Here is a 17,018-nt window from a genome sequence, read left to right as displayed (position 1 = left end):
AACAATGCGTCGTTTCGCAGATGGAAAACGAAGATTAGTTACGCGTTCGGATTGACATGACATGAGACGCGAATTTCAATAGGTTATGGACTGTAGTCAAGTGTCTAGCTTTTGGCTGTTCCGCACTGACCATGCGCATTGAGGCTCCATGATTGGCTCGTTCGTCGCTTTCGTCGTTTTCTCAAAATAAGAGAAAGAATGAGGGGCATCGGACTAGACCGAGCGGTACTATTCCCATTTTAGCCTGCATCAAAACAGTTTTCGGGAGGCTGTGTTGTTGTTCCCAAATCCAATTCGCCCTTCAATTTCATACCCCTTGGGAACATATCAACCGAGTCTAGACAGTAAGGTCTCTTGCCTGACACAATGGCCACATAATGTACCTTTGCAACTCGTCAGGCAAACGTTTCCCAATATTCAAGATCCAAGACCGGGTGATCCGTGTCGAAAAAGAAAACCGTCTACTCATAGTGCCGAGGAAGCATTCTTCTAGCATGTGGTTCAGTATCAAGAAGTGCGCAAGAAGGATCTGGGCCCCGTAGTTGGAAGGGTCCGTGAAGCTGACGTAGTCTTCATCTGTCATCTTGTTTGTCACAGCGTAGCAGAATACCATTTCCAAGAGTGCTGTCACTGTTAGTCATATTCTCAATGGTGAAAAGAGAATAAAAACAAACCGTCTCGTGGCGAAGCTTTGCCCAGTAGAGCTAATCTCTCCAGTCTTGAGAAGTACTGAAGCTCAGCTTGTCCTTGGAGTAATGGTCGGAGTATTTTGAGAGAAGCTAGGAAGTCTTCAATCATTATATCATCAGTGGTTCCGTGCTGCTCCTCCATGAACTTCTCTATACTTCCAACCCACGAATCGCGCGTGAATTGACGGAACATGGATATCCCATGGTCAGTTACGAGAGTAGTCGAGATGAGCATCCATCCACGCATCATCGCTATAAATTCCATCAAACCGTCTGGCATATAGGTAGACTGGAAGGTGAGGCCGATGATTGCAGCATAACGAGCGTCTGCATCGGCTGCGGTATGACAAGGTTGGGATAGAGCATCATTTAAGCCTCTGATAGCTGAGATTCTGAGATTTAGAGCCTGCACAGAGTAGTCGGCTTTATTGGACAGAGTAAGGTGCTGGGCAGCAAGAGCTAGTATGCTTGAGGCCAGGAACTCATACTGTGGACTCAAGTTACACATGGCATCTGGAGACAGGCCGACGGAGAGACTTACCTTATGTGAGAGCGCAGCCACATCTTGCCATACAGCTGAGGCGCCATACGGATGCGGTGGGTATGCTTCGGCGAGGAAATGATGGAAAAACCGCAGATGATCGAGGCATACTTTGACTATGGGCGCTGAAGGGACTGCCTGAGGATCAGGCAGGACAGCTGCGGGATAAATGCATGGTAAGCGCATGCGGCGACAGCCTTGACACTCGGGCCGGTGCTCAGAACACTTGACACGACGCCGCTTGCAATTAAAGCAGCCGCGCCGAGTCTTCGGAAAGCCTCTGCCAGGCACGGGTTTACGTCGTGAATCTTTCGGTGGCGAGGAGGGCCTATTGCTCAAGAGAGGCGAAGTCATGTTACCTGGATGCAGCTTGCTTCGGTGAAAAGTATGTTGCTTTTGGTTGGAGGCGGATTGCAGCGGGGGTACGGAGTCGATATTCAATTATGGGTGCCTGGAGGCTTTAGAAGCGCTGTTAGCCCGCCGTCCCCCCTCCCCAAGATCTCTGTCCCGTTCAGCTCCACATGGGCTTGATCCGGAATCCAGTACTTAATAAAAAAAAACTGTATAAGTGAATAAAAAAGAGACCCTGTTAACATCAACACATTAAAGAAATATCAATTTCAATAGTGTGTTACTATTTAACTGACTCTTTTATTCTATTCAGTTCTCTATCGAAAGTGGCCTTCAATTCCACTGTTGTAGTCCTCATAAAACTCAAGAGAGGTCAGAGCATGTGCAGCTTGAAGGACTAAAGACACAAATGATAGCGGCCAATAGAACTTCTGTTCGAGGGGGATTTCAAAGGATACTAGGGAATCTGAACAACTGACTTCAACTTTTGTAAGCAGGTGCCCTTAAGAAATTACATTTCTCCCTCGACTTTAGAGATGAAAATGGTGGTATCTGAATATGTTTAGCTGATGTAGCCGAGGTTGTAGCTGATGCAGCTGATCTAAAGGCAAGTAATCGTTGTTCACGAGCCATTCAGCTCTTGGTGGCTCTCCAGTTTTCAACCTCATCTTATACTTGTATGGGGTCCAGGAGCGGCCATGTGTGAGGGAAAATTGCCTGAAAGGGTATGATGGTCTTGTGTGTTCGGAGTAGTCTTCCTTTCTTCTGTAGTCTTCAATTCGAATGATCATTTGAGAAATAAGCCGATAGACCTTCAGCTGTGTAGGTTTCTCGAAATTTTCGAATGTGTTGGGGAAGCTTTGCTTTTCATAATGAACAAGAAATCCGGCTCTCTCATCATCCCAAGGACCGTATCCAAGTGTATAGAATTGACCACTAAATTTGTAAATCAAATCCCATTTCCGTCCTTGTCCTGGATACTGTTTTGGGTCAAGGTAAGCGAGGCTTAGGAGAGCCATAGCGTCCTGGAGTAGACATCCAGTTTTGTCGAGACTGGTGATTTTCTTGAGCACCTCCCGCACGACGATGTGACGATCAACGATATATTGCTGTAGCATAGTGGGATATGCTCTGATGAGTCTCCCGATCAGGCTGGTGACCCAAGATCGATGAGGATCTGTGTTCGGATGGGTGCCGGTAGCTGCGAAAGGAAATCCATCTTGAGCTGTAGGCGATGAGAAAGGGATCTGGTGGCCGACAGAGAAATGTTCAAGTGCGTTGAAAAGTAGGACAATGTAAGTTTTGGGTTCCTAGTACGGCGAGGGAATTTGTAGGCAAGCCCTAATGCTTGGAACAAGGTTTGCCTCACGCAATCTTGACTTTCATGGTAGGGTTCTCCCTTAACTTAATAATATGCATGTGATGAAGTTTATCAGCGCAGCCCACAGTAACTCTAATAATGGCGCTTGTGAAAAAGGGCAGTAACAAGACATCGAAATTATTCTATCGTAAGTTTCCAACGCAAGTTGATGTAAAGCATATAAGCATCGTGCGACGACAGGTCAAGGCAACCCCTCACAGCTGCTATACTCGTTACACTAAAGTAGACGTCAAAGAAAGCCAAGAGTATTTCAATTAGACCATGGCAAGGGCTTGCATCAACTGTTAATCAGATTTTCTGTATAATCTAAATTTTCCCCAGATCAGAATCTATGCTGTAGTGATTGGTCAGCGTTTTGGTTGAATGCCTAACGTTAAGTCGTGAGGTAATGTGTTTCGTAGTTGAGACTAGTGGCTGAGAGCTTACTTCCCATTGACTCCTCATTTCGAGTATTTCCCCTCACGGTAGAGAATTCATAAATCTTATACGAACACTGGTCCTGAGGGGATGCGGTGCCCCTCGTTCTTGTATTTCATTCCTTCCTCTAACTCATCACGTCTTCTCATCCTGCTCCTAAGCACTGCCCTTCACCATGAAAAGCGCCATCGTCTTTGGCGTGTCGCTGTTCGCTTCAGCATATGCCCAATGGCCATGTGGCAATATAGAGGAGGTACATCCACCTTTCAGTTGGCATAACTGTTTTCAAGCACCGTGCAAAAAATACTTTGGTGCAATCGTCCTGGACTCCACACTACGTGAAACGAATTGCTGCGCCGGTCGCTTCGACATCAAGGATTTGCACAGAACACACTGTAAAAAGAAGGATAAAGATACTTGCCCCGTGGACTGTTGTATCGAGGGCGCTGACTACCGAGCTCATGGCATATCGACCGATGGCACGAGACTGAAACTGGACCTCGGCGCCACCGCGCCTCATGTTCCGAAGGATCTGATTCGCGTAATGCCTTTGAAGGAAAACGAGCGTTACGAGAATAAGCCTTTGGTCCGCCGACATGATTCAGAGTATACTTTCGATATCGATGTTCGAAATGTCCCCCCAGGTTATAAGGCCAGAGTGTCACTCAACTGGATGTGGCCGGATGGTGCTAGATCCGAGAAAAAGGGTGACAAAGCCGGCGCCAGGTACGGAACCGGGTATTGCGATGCTACATGTGACAAGGGGCAAAGGTTCGTCGAGGGAAGAGCTAATTACGATGGATGGGTTCCTGATAAGCACGATCCTATGCTGGGCACAGGTCGTACCGGTGCATGCTGTCACACTATTGTGCTATGGGAGGGAAACATAGAGTCTACGGATTATCACTGGAGTCCCTGTCTCCCCCCGTGGTATCATAAGTGCGACAACGACAAGTGCGCAACAAGGTGCTTCGCGTTTGGCTGTCGCTGGAACCCTAATGGGAACAAAATGAAACCGTTCTACGGCCCCGGACCGACCAACACTATCGACTCGAAAAAGCCGTTCAGCGTTGTGACTCAATTCTTCATACAGCAGACACCAAAAGTGGCTTGTATCCTGAAAACTAGGGCCACCTACTATATCCAAGATGGAAAGATTTTCCGCAGCGCACCATCTGACTACAGACCCAACGGTGCGCTGTTCAATACCATGAATAAGCAATTCTGTAAGAAAATGGCGTCGGACTTCAAATGGGGCAAGCGGTGGAAAAGGGCTGGTACATGGTGGCAACGAGGTCGCGGCAACATGTACAAGATGGTGCCTGTTTTTAGCATATTCCGAGATGTGAGTGTGCTCCTCCAAGCTATACATACTGTGGACGAGACTGACCCTCCGGGTAGCGAGAGTATGATAAGATCCATCATTTGGAGAATGACGGGAAGGAGTTCGACGATTTCCCTCGCAACGCATCTGTTACGATTTATAACTTCAGGATCGGCACGATTAACCAGACATTTGTTGATATGCTTGATCCGGAATTGCGGCCAAAGGATTTGAATCATCGGCAGGGTCTGACGTTTCACGAAAAGAATCAACCCAAGCCCATAGGTTGGGGGGAAGACAAGCTTTGAAGCACGTTACAGTGTTGCAGTTCTGCCTCGAGTTATACTGTTACCCTCTCTCGCCATTGCGGTGTAACGCAGGAACACCGAAGGTCAAGCTTCATTATGCTATAGACGACAAGCTGTTTTTCCTGATAGTCAATATAAACAATCCCTCTGCCCAGTACCTGAGTGCAAGTGATATAACGCTCTGTTGTTCCAAGGCAGCCCATTTGACAGACTGCCGAATATTGTTACCGTGCTATTTGTCGTTGTCCACCGATGTCGCCCGAAGAAGCAGGAATAAGCACTCCGCCGAATTCACTAACAAGGAAGAGTTCTGAGCTTTCAGACACCAGCGAATCACAAACAGATCCGAAAAACTGGTATTCCGGAGTGCGGGGAATGCTAGTCCAGCAAGCGGCCCTTCAACCCAAGAAGGCATTAGCTCCATGGGTCAATACCTGGGGTTTGCGGGGATTCATTGATATGACGCTTCCGATTTCCTTCCTTGAACGCACAAACCATGACTAGACGATATTAACAAGGCAAAGTTTGGCTAAACGTCGGCTGGCAGTTTCCTACCCCAGTCACAAACCTGTTCATCATGAAATACATAAACGCTAGACCTAGCCTGACGTCTGTGGTCTACCGTAGGTCAGGAACTCGCTGCACGACATCATTATGGTGCTGTTCTTTACACGTTTTCTGTCTGTAGTCCTCTGTCTGCAGTCATGCTTAGTCCTCGCCGTGCCGCAGCAGAATGGCTCGACTGACTTAAGCATCCTCCCAAAGGTGTCTCGGGTGAGAACATTCATCCTTACCGACATCCTCAATGAGCCCGATGACTCGATGTCAATGGTTCGCTACCTACTGTACTCAAACGAATTCGACACCCGAGGTCTTGTCGCCGTGACTTCTTGGTCCTTACGAAATGACACCCATCCTAGTGAAATCAAGAAGATCATCAAGGCATACGCCAAGGTTGTTGACAAGCTAAACCAGCATGTTCACCCCGAGAATCAATATCCAAAACCTGAGGAGCTGTTGAAGCAGATTTCATCTGGGCCTCGGGTGAGTTTCCTGGCAGTCCAAATAGTCTCGCAAGCTAATTCTATCAGTCATATGGACGAGCGGCCCTCAAGGAGCCCATCAGCGACGGCGCCAAACTCCTTGTGAAGCGTCTTCAAGAGTCCAAAGAACCACTCCATGTTAGTCTTTGGGGCGGAGCCAACACTCTAGCTCAAGCGCTGCAGCACATCGAAGAAACAAAGAGCAAGAAAGAAGCTGCTGACCTTCGATCTCGACTGAGGGTTTACTCAATCTCGGACCAGGATGATACAGGTGCCTACATCCGAGTCAAATGGCCAGATGTCTTCTTCATCGTTAATGTCCATGGCTATCGCGAGTATCGTCTTGGAACATGGACCGGTATCTCTACTGCCGATAACGGCGCGGCCAACACTACAAAAGTGACGGACGGCTGGCTTACTCCAAACATTCGTCTGGGCCCTCTCGGAGCTGAGTACCCTAAAATTATCTATACAATGGAAGGAGACAGTCCCAGTTTTATTTGGAATATCCAGAATGGGCTGAATGTTCCCGGTAGACCAGAATATGGAGGCTGGGGAGGTCGATATACTCGCGTCACAGAAGACACTGACATTAACGAATATGGTACATCCGGGGATGCTTTGATCAACACCAAGGGTCAGAGCTGGTTCAGTCCTTACGCTACTATTTGGCGCTGGCGCGATGCGTACCAAGACGACTTTGCTGCTCATATGCAATGGACCCTGGTTGATAGCTTTGAAGAGGGCGCTCACCCGCCGAGCATCAACGTCAACGGATCCACGGGTAGTGAACCACTGCGATTCAAGGTTGGCCTCAAGGACGCTATTGTCTTAGATGCCAGCAATACTGTCGATACCGATAGTCAGGACGATTCATCTGGGCTGGACTTTGAATGGTACTCTTATGCTGAGTGTGCATCACCAATGTTGACTAGTCTTGCTGCTAGCTTCTTCTCCGTTGAGGCACTGGCGCCACCAACAGGAACAAATGGCACACTCGCTGTGAACGAAGCAGGTTTTAGCAATGTGGCGTTGGGACCAATGGTCAGAATCTCTACCAACTTGACTGGTTGGGAAGAGGAGCAGCCCAGTTCAGTCGATAAGGAATGGCATGTTATCCTTCAGGTCACCAACAACAAGGGATCATATCCGATCCGAAGGTATAGACGTGTCATTCTGGAGCTCCCTGACTCAAAATAGATAGTATCTGTCTAACTTCAACTAAATATCATAGCGAATCATTTATCTTGTCTTCATCTTTACATCTCATTATGAATTCGTTCATCAAACGCTCGGCTGATCATCCCTCTTTTCTTTCAACTGGGTAAATTCGTCGTTTTCCTCCCAGCGAATCTTCCCCTTTCTCCCAATCTCTTGTAGTTTACCATTCACAGCAGCCTGTTTCAGGCGCAACCGCAAGTCTTCATCTGGCGCACCTGCCAAAGCCGCCAATATACTATCCTTTAGTGCTGGATTCTTTAGCTTCTGCGTCTCCCACATACACAGAATCACAGACACTATTCCTGTTAACAGACTTGCACCAGGAAACCCTAAGTAATTCCATCGAACATGTGTAATGATAACCATACGTGTGGCCTTCCCTCTCATTGGACTTGTCTCCAGCTCTCGATCTCGTATCCACTTCGTCAGGCTGAGTGCGACGTTATCTATCGTTGATGGGATATCGCTGGATCTCCCAAGCCCAGACATGAGACCAGCATTTGGCTGGCCCATTCCCAATGCTGGGTACATGAGCTTTGTGGATGATATTTGCTTTCTTTCTCCGATGTCGTATCGAGCTTCTCAGTTGGTGCAACATTAGAAGATGCTGATGAAGGCGGTTCGGCTTCCAGTAGTGGCTGCAACGTAGCCATATGATCGTTGGGATTGGTAGATCTTGGTGTTTCGTCCATCCTCACTCGAGAGGCACAGCGTAGTATGAATGAAGAATAAGGCCTGGAAAGTAGTTCTTATCAACCGGCGAAAGGGAGACTACTATACAATATAAGTCATGCATTCCTCGTGCACTTTGAAGGCTGAACCATCCTCTGACGAAAATCATATCCATTCAATCCGAGCACGAACTGAGCCCTCGACAAATCGGGTGAGACAATGCACTGAAGCTTTGGGCACAAACATCGCCACCCTGTTGTGGCTTCCTGACTGCAGCTTCGGGGAACACAAAATGGCAGGACATGTTCACTCAAGAAACCCTGATCTTTCTGCGGGAGGGCTTAAGCCTATTACATACATGAAAGATCTTACACGAGTCTTTTAATAGTAGTTTTCTCCATTATTATTATTCTTCTGCTGCTGCATGTAGCCGCTTGGCCTTGGGGCTGAGGAGGCTAAGGCAGCTCTCGGGGTCGCACAAAAGTCAGTAAGTGAGTCTCAAAGTGAAAACTTCAGCGAGATAGTTGAAGAGGAGTCTTTTGACTGGTGTACTATGCCGAGGTAGAGATGGTGACTGTTTCAGCTCTATCCGCCAGGTTTGGGCTCCTTACCATGAAGCATTCGATAGCGCTGCCTTGTCACTCTCACCTACTTTAGAATAGAATAGCAGTGGTTGACATAGATGATAAATTACAAAGTTTGATTATATTAGTTACTCCAGAAGAACAGCCTTTGAACCCTTTGCTACAGTGTATATCGATTGATGGCTTAGGGCTGGAGGACAGAGGAGGGCATACTTGGTGGGTGATAATTTCTGTATCACAAAGAAGCTGCATGGGCATATTGGGAGAAATATCATAAGACACAAGCCAACTAGGCATGGTAATATTCATCCTCACTGTCTGATGACTTGTACTAAAATCTATGATCTCCGCTTGACCTCCAATTGGACACCTGGATCCGCAAACAACTCAAAGCCAAACGGCATCAGCTTGGGTGTATATCCCTCAGCTAGACGCAAATCATAGTCTAGTAGGATGGTAGCAATAGCTGTCTTTATCTCGGCGATAGCAAAGAATCGTCCTGGGCAAATAGGCTTACCAATACCAAACACAAAATGATCCTCACTCGTGGAGGTAGCCGAACTGGCGTAGATCCACTTCCCGCCCTGAGCACGAAGCTTCACATAACGGTACGCATCAAAAGTATCTGGGTTGTCATATACCTCGGGGTTGCGGAGCTGCGACATGTAGATTGAGATGGCAGTGCCTTTGGGTAGGTACTGGCCGTTAGGGAGGGTGACCGGCGACAGGACCTGACGGTCGAGATTGACTGTAATATGTTAATATGATGCTGATGCTGGGGCGAGCGTCGTATCAACCTACCTATAACTGCAGAGTTTAATCTTTGTGTCTCCTTGATGACACTGTCGAGCAAGCGCATATTGGTCAGAGCAGCAGGAGACCATCCATGCTCAGCAACCACGGCTTCTATCTCCTCTCGGAGGGGAGTCGCCAGGTCGTGGGCGCAAATCTCAATGATGGTTTGCTTCAGTAGCTCCGATGTAGTCACAACAGCAGCCATAGACATTCCAAGCTGGGCGGCGACAGGATCATAGCTCTTGCCGCCCGCAATCTCACCGAACCAGGTGATAGAATCGTCGTGCTCTTTGTCTTCCGCCGCCCTTTTAGCGAGGTTCTTTTGCAAGACTTCCCGAGCGCGCTGAACTTCTGATCTGCAACTCTTGCAAGCGGGGAGGAACCATTGTACAATAGGTCTCAAAAATCGCGGCCAGGCTCGCAACGCGCGAGCTGCAAGGAACACATTCATGCCGTAGTTAGTGCTGACCTGCTGCCATGTCTCGTCGCGCGACAGCTCCTCGCCAACAAAGACGGACGCGGACATTCGGCTGATAAAGCTGACACCATCCTTGGCCCAGTCGACTGCTTTCCATGCTATGTTCGCTATCAGTCGATGCTCACAGATCACAGAATGGGTAGATGCTCAACATATGCCATACCATCACTCTGTCCCGGCCAAGCTGCCACTATGTCTTTTCGCACCATGTTGTGAAGCTTGCTAACATCTAGGAAGCCTCGGGTCAGCATGCTTACACCAAGACGAGGGTAAATGGTCGGGCTCACGGGGGTTTTGAACAAGCTTCTTCTTGATAACATTGGCCAAAAGTTTAGACGGGTCCGATATGGCTGCCGTGCCATCAAAGCCAGGGTATCCTGCGAAAAAGTCCTAGATATAGACAGTTAGCCAATGGCTAATGGAACAGCCCGAAAGGTAAGTGTTTGTACCTTTGACACCAGCGGTTGGTGATCGAGGTGAGGACCATGACGTCTCATCCATTCGAAATGGTCGGCAGGGAGGACAATCTTATCTCCCAAAAGTGTGATCATGCGGAAAGGCTTATTAAACTGGTTTATTTGTCAGTTCACCCTTTTCTCCATAAGCCATGGAAGACGAGCTTTCGCGCACCTTGGCAAACCCCTGTTTGATGAGCCCATCCGCATTAGTGATGAAGGCCATATGAGCCTTGCTCAAGAACCAGTCGTTGGGATATTTGTTGATAACAGGGATATTGTCTTTCGGCACGATCAACATCAGAAGCGCCAATGCGACGACAGCGACAAGCAAAGCTCCTACTAAAGGAGACTGTCCCGCAAGGAGCGAGGTGATGTGCTTGCTGACATCCATCGCCTATACTATCATGAAAAATTTTAGCAATTGGACGTGAGAATGAGAATTCCCCCTCGAGGGAGATTTGTGACTGCTCACCTTTGATGAGTGAGGTAAAGAAATAGAGACCTTTGGGCAATGTAACAATGATAGTGAGTTGTGAAACTCGACGAGATGTATGAAAAGATGTTAAATACGTCCTAACTCTCGAGACTGAACACAGGCCGTTAGTCATCCCAAGTACTGATCTAAAATGAGCCACCTCCGGCCGAGAAGTGCCTCAATCTTTTTGGGCTGCGAGGGCTTGGGGCTAGGCCTGCAAGGATGACAATCCCGCTGACCGGTGCTGCAGCTCACTACAGGACCATTGCCCAGTTAGGCAAATGGCTCGGGTAGCTTAAGCGCTAGGAGAATTTCCGTTCGGGGACGAACTAAATATGGATATGTCGCTGACATCGGACGCGGAATCAGCTCTCTCGGTTGCGAGGTCCTACGAGTACCCAGACGCTTTTATGTTCCTGCATCTAGTTTTGCATCGGGCCTGTTCCGTTCTCATTGTACACTTGTACGTTTGTAGGACAAACCTTTTGCGGATCTTCTTTTCCATAGGATCGCTACGAGACAAAGCTGATTGAAGGGTAGCACGGTAGAGCGTCATCGTGGTGATGAATTTTCTAGCTGTCAATGACAAATAGTGTAATCAGCACCGAAATTTATCTTTGTGCAAGCAAAATGGAATAGAATCGTTTAACATAACATAGGATATTACTATGGTAGAATATCATTGAGATTGAATATTATTGACTGCAAAGGACCCGCCCATTGTATTTACGCATTCCGTCCTGTCTTCCCTTATCTTTCTCTATCCAAGAAACTCGGCAAATTGCATAAACTCGCGATCATTCTTCATCGCATCCAGTTCCTCGGGCAAGGTCCCCAGCAGCAACTCGACACCGCCGTCTTTCCTCATCGGCAAAATGAACAGACTTCTAAAGGCTTTGTTCAGCCAATCCATCTGGACCCTCACTGCTTCTGGTGCTTCGAATATATCGCCGCCGAAAGGTCCAATATCGCTCGCTTGGAAGAGCATCATGTTGTTGAAGAGCGAATGTGGTCCGTCCTGGATGCCCTGGCCAAGGAACGCCGTTGTATGGTTCCCTGGGCTGTTGTCTTTAATCGTATGTAGTAGACTGAAGGCATCGTGGACAAGTTCTTGATCCACTCGAGTGCGAGCCTCACGACATATTTGGGCAATTTCGTGGAGAGATGTCTGGGAAGAGCAGAGCTCCGAGACGGACATGTGCTGCCGGTTCATGATGACACAGTTGGCCATGTATGTTGGCGGGAGGTGCGAACTGAAGTAAGGTCGGACGTCAGTTGGCATCTCGATGATAGACATGTCATCGGAGGAAGAGTTCTCGGCAGGACGACGTGCCCGGATGGCGGCACGCCAGAAAAAGGCCTGTAGCACATCGCCGAGAGATAGCGATCCTGATTCCTTGCTCAGGCTTTGACTTTCCGGGTCCGCGGCTTCGGCAGCCTCGACGCTCTTATGGAGTTTCTCAACCTTCTCGGCTGAGATGACGAAGGTCGACGCCGTCAACGTGCGACCATCGGCGCGGGGCGCCGGTGGCCAATTCTCACAGATGGGGAGTACAGGCGGCTCAGGCAGATGTCGAGACAAACGAGCCCTCTTAACGTTGGGCTCAGTGGCATGTCCATTGACCGCGGCTGCCTCTGTCATGTCTATGTCTTCCTGTTTCTCCTGATGCTTGCGCTTCAGCGCCGGATCAGCATATGGTAAAAAGCCCCAAACTCTCGGGTCGACCTCAGACGCCGGCTTTGCGAAGCCCTCCACCTCGTACAAGATAGACAGCATGTCGCGATTGAGACTCTCTGGGTGCAGCCACTCGGAAGTCGCAGACTGATCGCCCTGGACGAATCGGCAGCATTCTGCCCATACCGTTAGCGCAATCAGCATGCCGATACCATCAAACGCGTGATGATGAACATTGAAGGCCAAGACGCAGCCGCCGTCGACGAAGTTGGCCTGCACGCTGAGTACATCCGTAGGTAAGTCAGGAAAGGAGGGACAATCAGTCAGGAGCTCGTCAGGGTAAGCCGAGGTCAAGAATCCAGAGGCGCGCTGCTCCGTATAGGATGGCAGGACGGTCGAGAGGTCGCGGAAGCGCAATTGTCTGGGCTCCTCGGAAGGAGTGATACCCAACGCTGTGGAAGGCAGTGGAGGGAGACTGATTCGAACATCTCCCTTCTTGTATCCGATCTCGTGCTCCGAACATGGTATGACTTTGCCCGCGAGAGCCGGCACGATCTCCATGGCGCGAACCAGACCTCGCTGGAGAACTTTGTAGGCCTGCTCAAACGAGACACCTGGGCAGAGGGGAATGAAGACATTGATCCCCTCGTACATGTTCCCGCCGAAGAGGTCCATCGGGCCAAGCTTGGAGGATAGAAGAGCCTTGTGTCGGTTCATTATGGCTCTGATCTTGGCTTCTTGCGGATCTTGTTGCTGCTGCTCGGTCGACGATGAGGTAGTAGTGCCGTTCGTTGTCGTGGCTCTACGCTCGGCAGCCAATCGCACAACAGTTGCAGCGATGCCTTCAATCGTTGGCCCAGCATAGAAGTTTCTTGGTAGAAATATTCCCCCCAAATCTGTGACCGCCGCTACCGCCTTGGTAGCCCTGAACACAAGCAATGAATCGAACCCAACAGTAAATAGATTAGCATCCACTGGAGCGTCTTTGACTGCAGGCACGATCGAAGCCAGGATATGCCGAATTGCACGAGTTGTTGAGTCCAAGGATGCTGTGTCGATCGCCAGCAGGCCAAGCGCCGCAACTTCGGCATCGCTGTCATCCTCCCCACGCGACTGGTAGAAACGCTCGATGTAGTCGGCGTACAGCGCCATGGTAGCCCGACGCTTGATGGTGCGCTTGTCAGTACGGATGAAAGGCTTTCCTGCTTCAGAAAAGGCGATAAAGTCTCGGTGCAGCTGGTTCTTGTGCAGAGACAGGGAGTTAGCCCTTTCGACTACAGCCCAGATGCTGTTGAAGAGCGCTTCAGCATCATCACCGTCCCTCTTGATGGTTGGGTCTTTCAGCTCAATAAGGAGGCCGGCTTGTGGCTTGCCCGATCCGATCTGTCATATAAGTCAGCATATGATTATAATTAACGATTGACTAGTTCTCGCGCGTTGTGAAAATTCTGTAGGGCTACTGGACATACCATTAGACAGCCATCAACAGCGGGGTGTGATGTGACGAGGGCCTCTGTATCGAGAGGCGAGATCTTGTATCCATTCGAAAGCACCACAACGTCATCGCTACGGCCGTGAGACGCCCAAAAGCCTGGTTTAGTCGGGTGCTGAACATACAGATCCTTAAAGTTGAAACTGTTGACGTCTTGAAAGGTATGAAAGAGACCTTGGAAGAACTCGGCGTGCTCGTTGCGATGAATCCACTGTTCGTAAAGGCCGGGCTCGACCATCTTGAAATCGAACCCGGACCAAGGATGAAAGGCAAACCAGTGCCAATCCTGTCTGTCCACCCACAAGTTGCCGATGAACAAACCTTCCGATGTACCGGTCAGGTTAAGGACACGAACATGCTCGTTCACTTTGGAGCCTAAATGATTGCTCACAGGTCCTGGAAAGTAATTACATCTGTTAGCTTACTGTGGAAACGGAAATGTTTGACACAAGATGATTTTTCGCCGTATCTCAGACAAAAAGTCCTTATACCTGACATCTGGGCAGACATGTGTGTTGGTGACAAATGCCTTACCTCCTGAAGCGCAGATGAATTTCGACCTGCTCAATTTTGGCAAGATGTCAGGGGCTTCTCCAAGCTCGTCCGTTAGCGAAGGAATCATGCTCCAGATGTCGATCTTGATGTTGTCCGCCATGGACGATATGAGTTCTAGATTGGGTATCACGTCCCGAGGCCCAAGGACACAGTGTAGCCCGAACAGTGGCGATATAACTACGTCCATCAAAATCCCCGCCCCCTAGAATACATAGTCAGTACCTCACTAATCCTTCATTTAGTCATGATTGATTGGGATGGAAGTTTCTTACATGGCTCAAAGGGAATGTCGAATATAGTGTATCGCCATCATCCCATCCTTTCGCCCAGGGCTCCATGCCCTCATGGGGAGGAAGAAGGCGGACAGCGTCCACAGTGCCAATCAACCCATGGGTCCATGAGATGGGCTTCGACAGGCCGGTTGAGCCCGATGTATGGAGGATGCAGAACGTGTCGTCAATCGCATCTTCCCAGCGCTTTGTGTAAGGAAACGGCTCCACGTTTTCCAGCTCACTCTCATCTTCGGGGAGAAGCTCTTTCAGCTCAGGAAGCTCCATGACGTGCATGGGTCGTTGCTGTAAGAACTCATTTACGAGCTGTGGTGGCTTCTCACCAGCGGGGTTGACCCAGATGTTGCAATTCGCCGCCTTAAGAACGGCTAGAGCACCCTCGGTGCTGTTCTTTGGAGAGAGGAACAAGCCCTATAGGAATAGGAATTAGTCAGACCAACATGGTCAAGTCTTAGGAGACTCATTGAAGGTGAGGAGAAACGAACAGCGCAATTAACTTTAATACAGGCGAATGTCAACAAGATCTGTCGCAGATCGTCTAACATATGGGTATCATCTCGTCAGTCAAATGTCTTGATGATAGAGGCTCAGAGCCGCCCGAAATATTGGGACAAGCGTTCGATGATCCCGAGACACTGCACTTTCAAGAATAAACTTACGGGGCCCGATATAACCCACGGCACGGATCTCTGACGTTCGTCCCAGCTCCTTTTGAAGTAGCCAGGCAGTCTTGTCGACCGCTTTCGTAAAAGCACGAGCTGATACATGGCGGAAACCTTGCGACAGGTCCGAGGACTTGGCGAAAGAGTAAATGATGCGATCGGGCTCAGCGGCTGCGAGGTCATCCAGAATCTGTGGGATTAATCTTCTCCCACAGTTTGCCGGTGTTGCCTTGTCGACAGCCATGGCTGCTAGTACGAATATGAGTAGTAATGCTGCAGGTATGAGGAAATTTCAGTTTCAGATGAACCTTAATATTGAGGTCCGATAATGACGAGATAAATCGCGATGGAGAGGGTCTTGATGGAGAAAAAGAATCTTGTAACACAATAGAAAGCTGAGAAGCTATATTTGAATATAAAATTCAGATTCACCAGCTACAAGTATGAGTACAATGATGCATGCATAAGCGGCACAGTGGCATGTGGATACACAGGTACGTTTTGTGCTCTTAGTAACGCCGCATCTACCTTAAAATTCCAGGCTGGCTGAGCTGACATACTGCTGAGCTGAGTCCCGAAAGAGTAGGGCACCTTCTTCTGACTTGCAGGCCGAGGGGCCAGGACGATTGCCCAGGTTGGATGGCCGCGCTGACGGGACCGATTCCCCGGGGAAACTAGGAGAGTTTCCTTTTTGGGCCCCGATTACAGCTGGCAGGCTCGTAGCCAGGATCCAAGCTTAGTCAATCCAGAATTTCTGACATCCCTGCTAACTAGCACCCTCCTAAATGTAATCTGGGGGGTCCGATTGGTGAGAAAAGGTTCTATAGTTAGCTCTTTATTCCAGCAGGGAGTTAAAAAAGCAGGGGATGCATGTTTAGTTGGCTTTTAGGGACGGACCGTTTGAGATGACCCCACACCCACCTACAGGCCATCAACAGCACCTATCCAGATCGGTCGATAGCCCGAGAGAGGTCCTATTGAAAGCACTCGCCAGAGCACCAATAGCTGCTCATACTCGTGGAACAATACCTTTTCCTCTTAACGGCTTGCTATTTGCCAAGCCAGTATTTTCTGGTTAACTTACCCTAAGGCAGATAAATAGGCCGAGATAGCGATGCCCAGAGCGGGTGAGGGAGGGTCAAAAACTTTCCTGCCGCGGGTTCGTTCTCTCATAATACTTTCTGTAGACGAGGTTCTTTATCCCTGGACCCTAAGCCTTTAATTCACAGCCAGGACAGATGGAACAATACGGCGACTTATAAGCAATTAATTTTAGACTTTTTATTCCAAGATTAGAATGGGGAATTCTGGCAACTAATAGTAAAGAGGTGGACTTCTCGTTCCAGCGTACTTTGAGTGCAGGGTAACCCTTAGCCATTCTTGGGTCACGCACTTCATAATTCAGCGTAGGTTCATTAAAGACATAAGGAGCGGCTGTACTCTTCCCAGGCAGGTTCTCTGTTCACTTTGCCGACTGGAGAGAATAAATATAACATTCATTTATAGAAGTTCTTATACTCTGGCCAGGGCTTCCTCTACCAAGCATGTACCAAATAAACCCCCAGCAACATTATCCACTTATTTATACATACCTCGCACGCGACAAA

General features: G+C 48.9%; 6 protein-coding genes across 6 annotated transcripts; 2 read left to right on the top strand and 4 right to left on the bottom strand.

Moving 5' to 3' along the window:
- Window positions 1–337: 337 nt before the first annotated feature.
- On the bottom strand, window positions 338–1,416 carry FPRO_15455 (uncharacterized protein; the record flags this gene model as incomplete). Its single annotated transcript, XM_031220223.1, has 3 exons — window positions 338–624; window positions 675–1,176; window positions 1,231–1,416. The coding sequence occupies 3 exons, from the start codon at window positions 1,414–1,416 to the stop codon at window positions 338–340; spliced, it is 975 nt and encodes a 324-aa protein (XP_031085904.1).
- Window positions 1,417–3,554: 2,138 nt separating this feature from the next.
- FPRO_15456 (cellulose 1,4-beta-cellobiosidase) lies at window positions 3,555–5,011 on the top strand (the record flags this gene model as incomplete). Its single annotated transcript, XM_031220222.1, has 2 exons — window positions 3,555–4,724; window positions 4,781–5,011. The coding sequence occupies 2 exons, from the start codon at window positions 3,555–3,557 to the stop codon at window positions 5,009–5,011; spliced, it is 1,401 nt and encodes a 466-aa protein (XP_031085903.1).
- Window positions 5,012–5,665: 654 nt separating this feature from the next.
- FPRO_15457 (uncharacterized protein) lies at window positions 5,666–7,254 on the top strand (the record flags this gene model as incomplete). The annotated part of the gene is made up of 2 exons (XM_031220221.1): window positions 5,666–6,055; window positions 6,103–7,254. 2 exons carry the CDS (start codon window positions 5,666–5,668, stop codon window positions 7,252–7,254), a joined length of 1,542 nt encoding a protein of 513 aa, XP_031085902.1.
- An 84-nt stretch (window positions 7,255–7,338) lies between these two features.
- On the bottom strand, window positions 7,339–7,967 carry FPRO_15458 (uncharacterized protein; the record flags this gene model as incomplete). The annotated part of the gene is given in 2 exon segments (XM_031220220.1): window positions 7,339–7,796; window positions 7,805–7,967. Coding segments are annotated over 2 exon segments (621 nt in total).
- Window positions 7,968–8,869: 902 nt separating this feature from the next.
- FPRO_15459 (uncharacterized protein) lies at window positions 8,870–10,653 on the bottom strand (the record flags this gene model as incomplete). Its single annotated transcript, XM_031220219.1, has 6 exons — window positions 8,870–9,279; window positions 9,333–9,902; window positions 9,968–10,033; window positions 10,092–10,194; window positions 10,254–10,373; window positions 10,435–10,653. 6 exons carry the CDS (start codon window positions 10,651–10,653, stop codon window positions 8,870–8,872), a joined length of 1,488 nt encoding a protein of 495 aa, XP_031085900.1.
- Window positions 10,654–11,497: 844 nt separating this feature from the next.
- On the bottom strand, window positions 11,498–15,655 carry FPRO_15460 (uncharacterized protein; the record flags this gene model as incomplete). Its single annotated transcript, XM_031220218.1, has 6 exons — window positions 11,498–13,795; window positions 13,882–14,300; window positions 14,439–14,661; window positions 14,732–15,160; window positions 15,235–15,287; window positions 15,409–15,655. 6 exons carry the CDS (start codon window positions 15,653–15,655, stop codon window positions 11,498–11,500), a joined length of 3,669 nt encoding a protein of 1,222 aa, XP_031085899.1.
- Window positions 15,656–17,018: the final 1,363 nt, after the last annotated feature.

Source organism: Fusarium proliferatum (assembly GCF_900067095.1).
Source record: "Fusarium proliferatum ET1 genome assembly, contig: FPRO_scaffold009, whole genome shotgun sequence".
In the NCBI taxonomy this organism is placed as follows: domain Eukaryota; kingdom Fungi; phylum Ascomycota; class Sordariomycetes; order Hypocreales; family Nectriaceae; genus Fusarium; species Fusarium proliferatum.
Note: the sequence above shows the minus strand (reverse complement) of the source record. Positions and strands in the feature narration are given on the sequence as shown.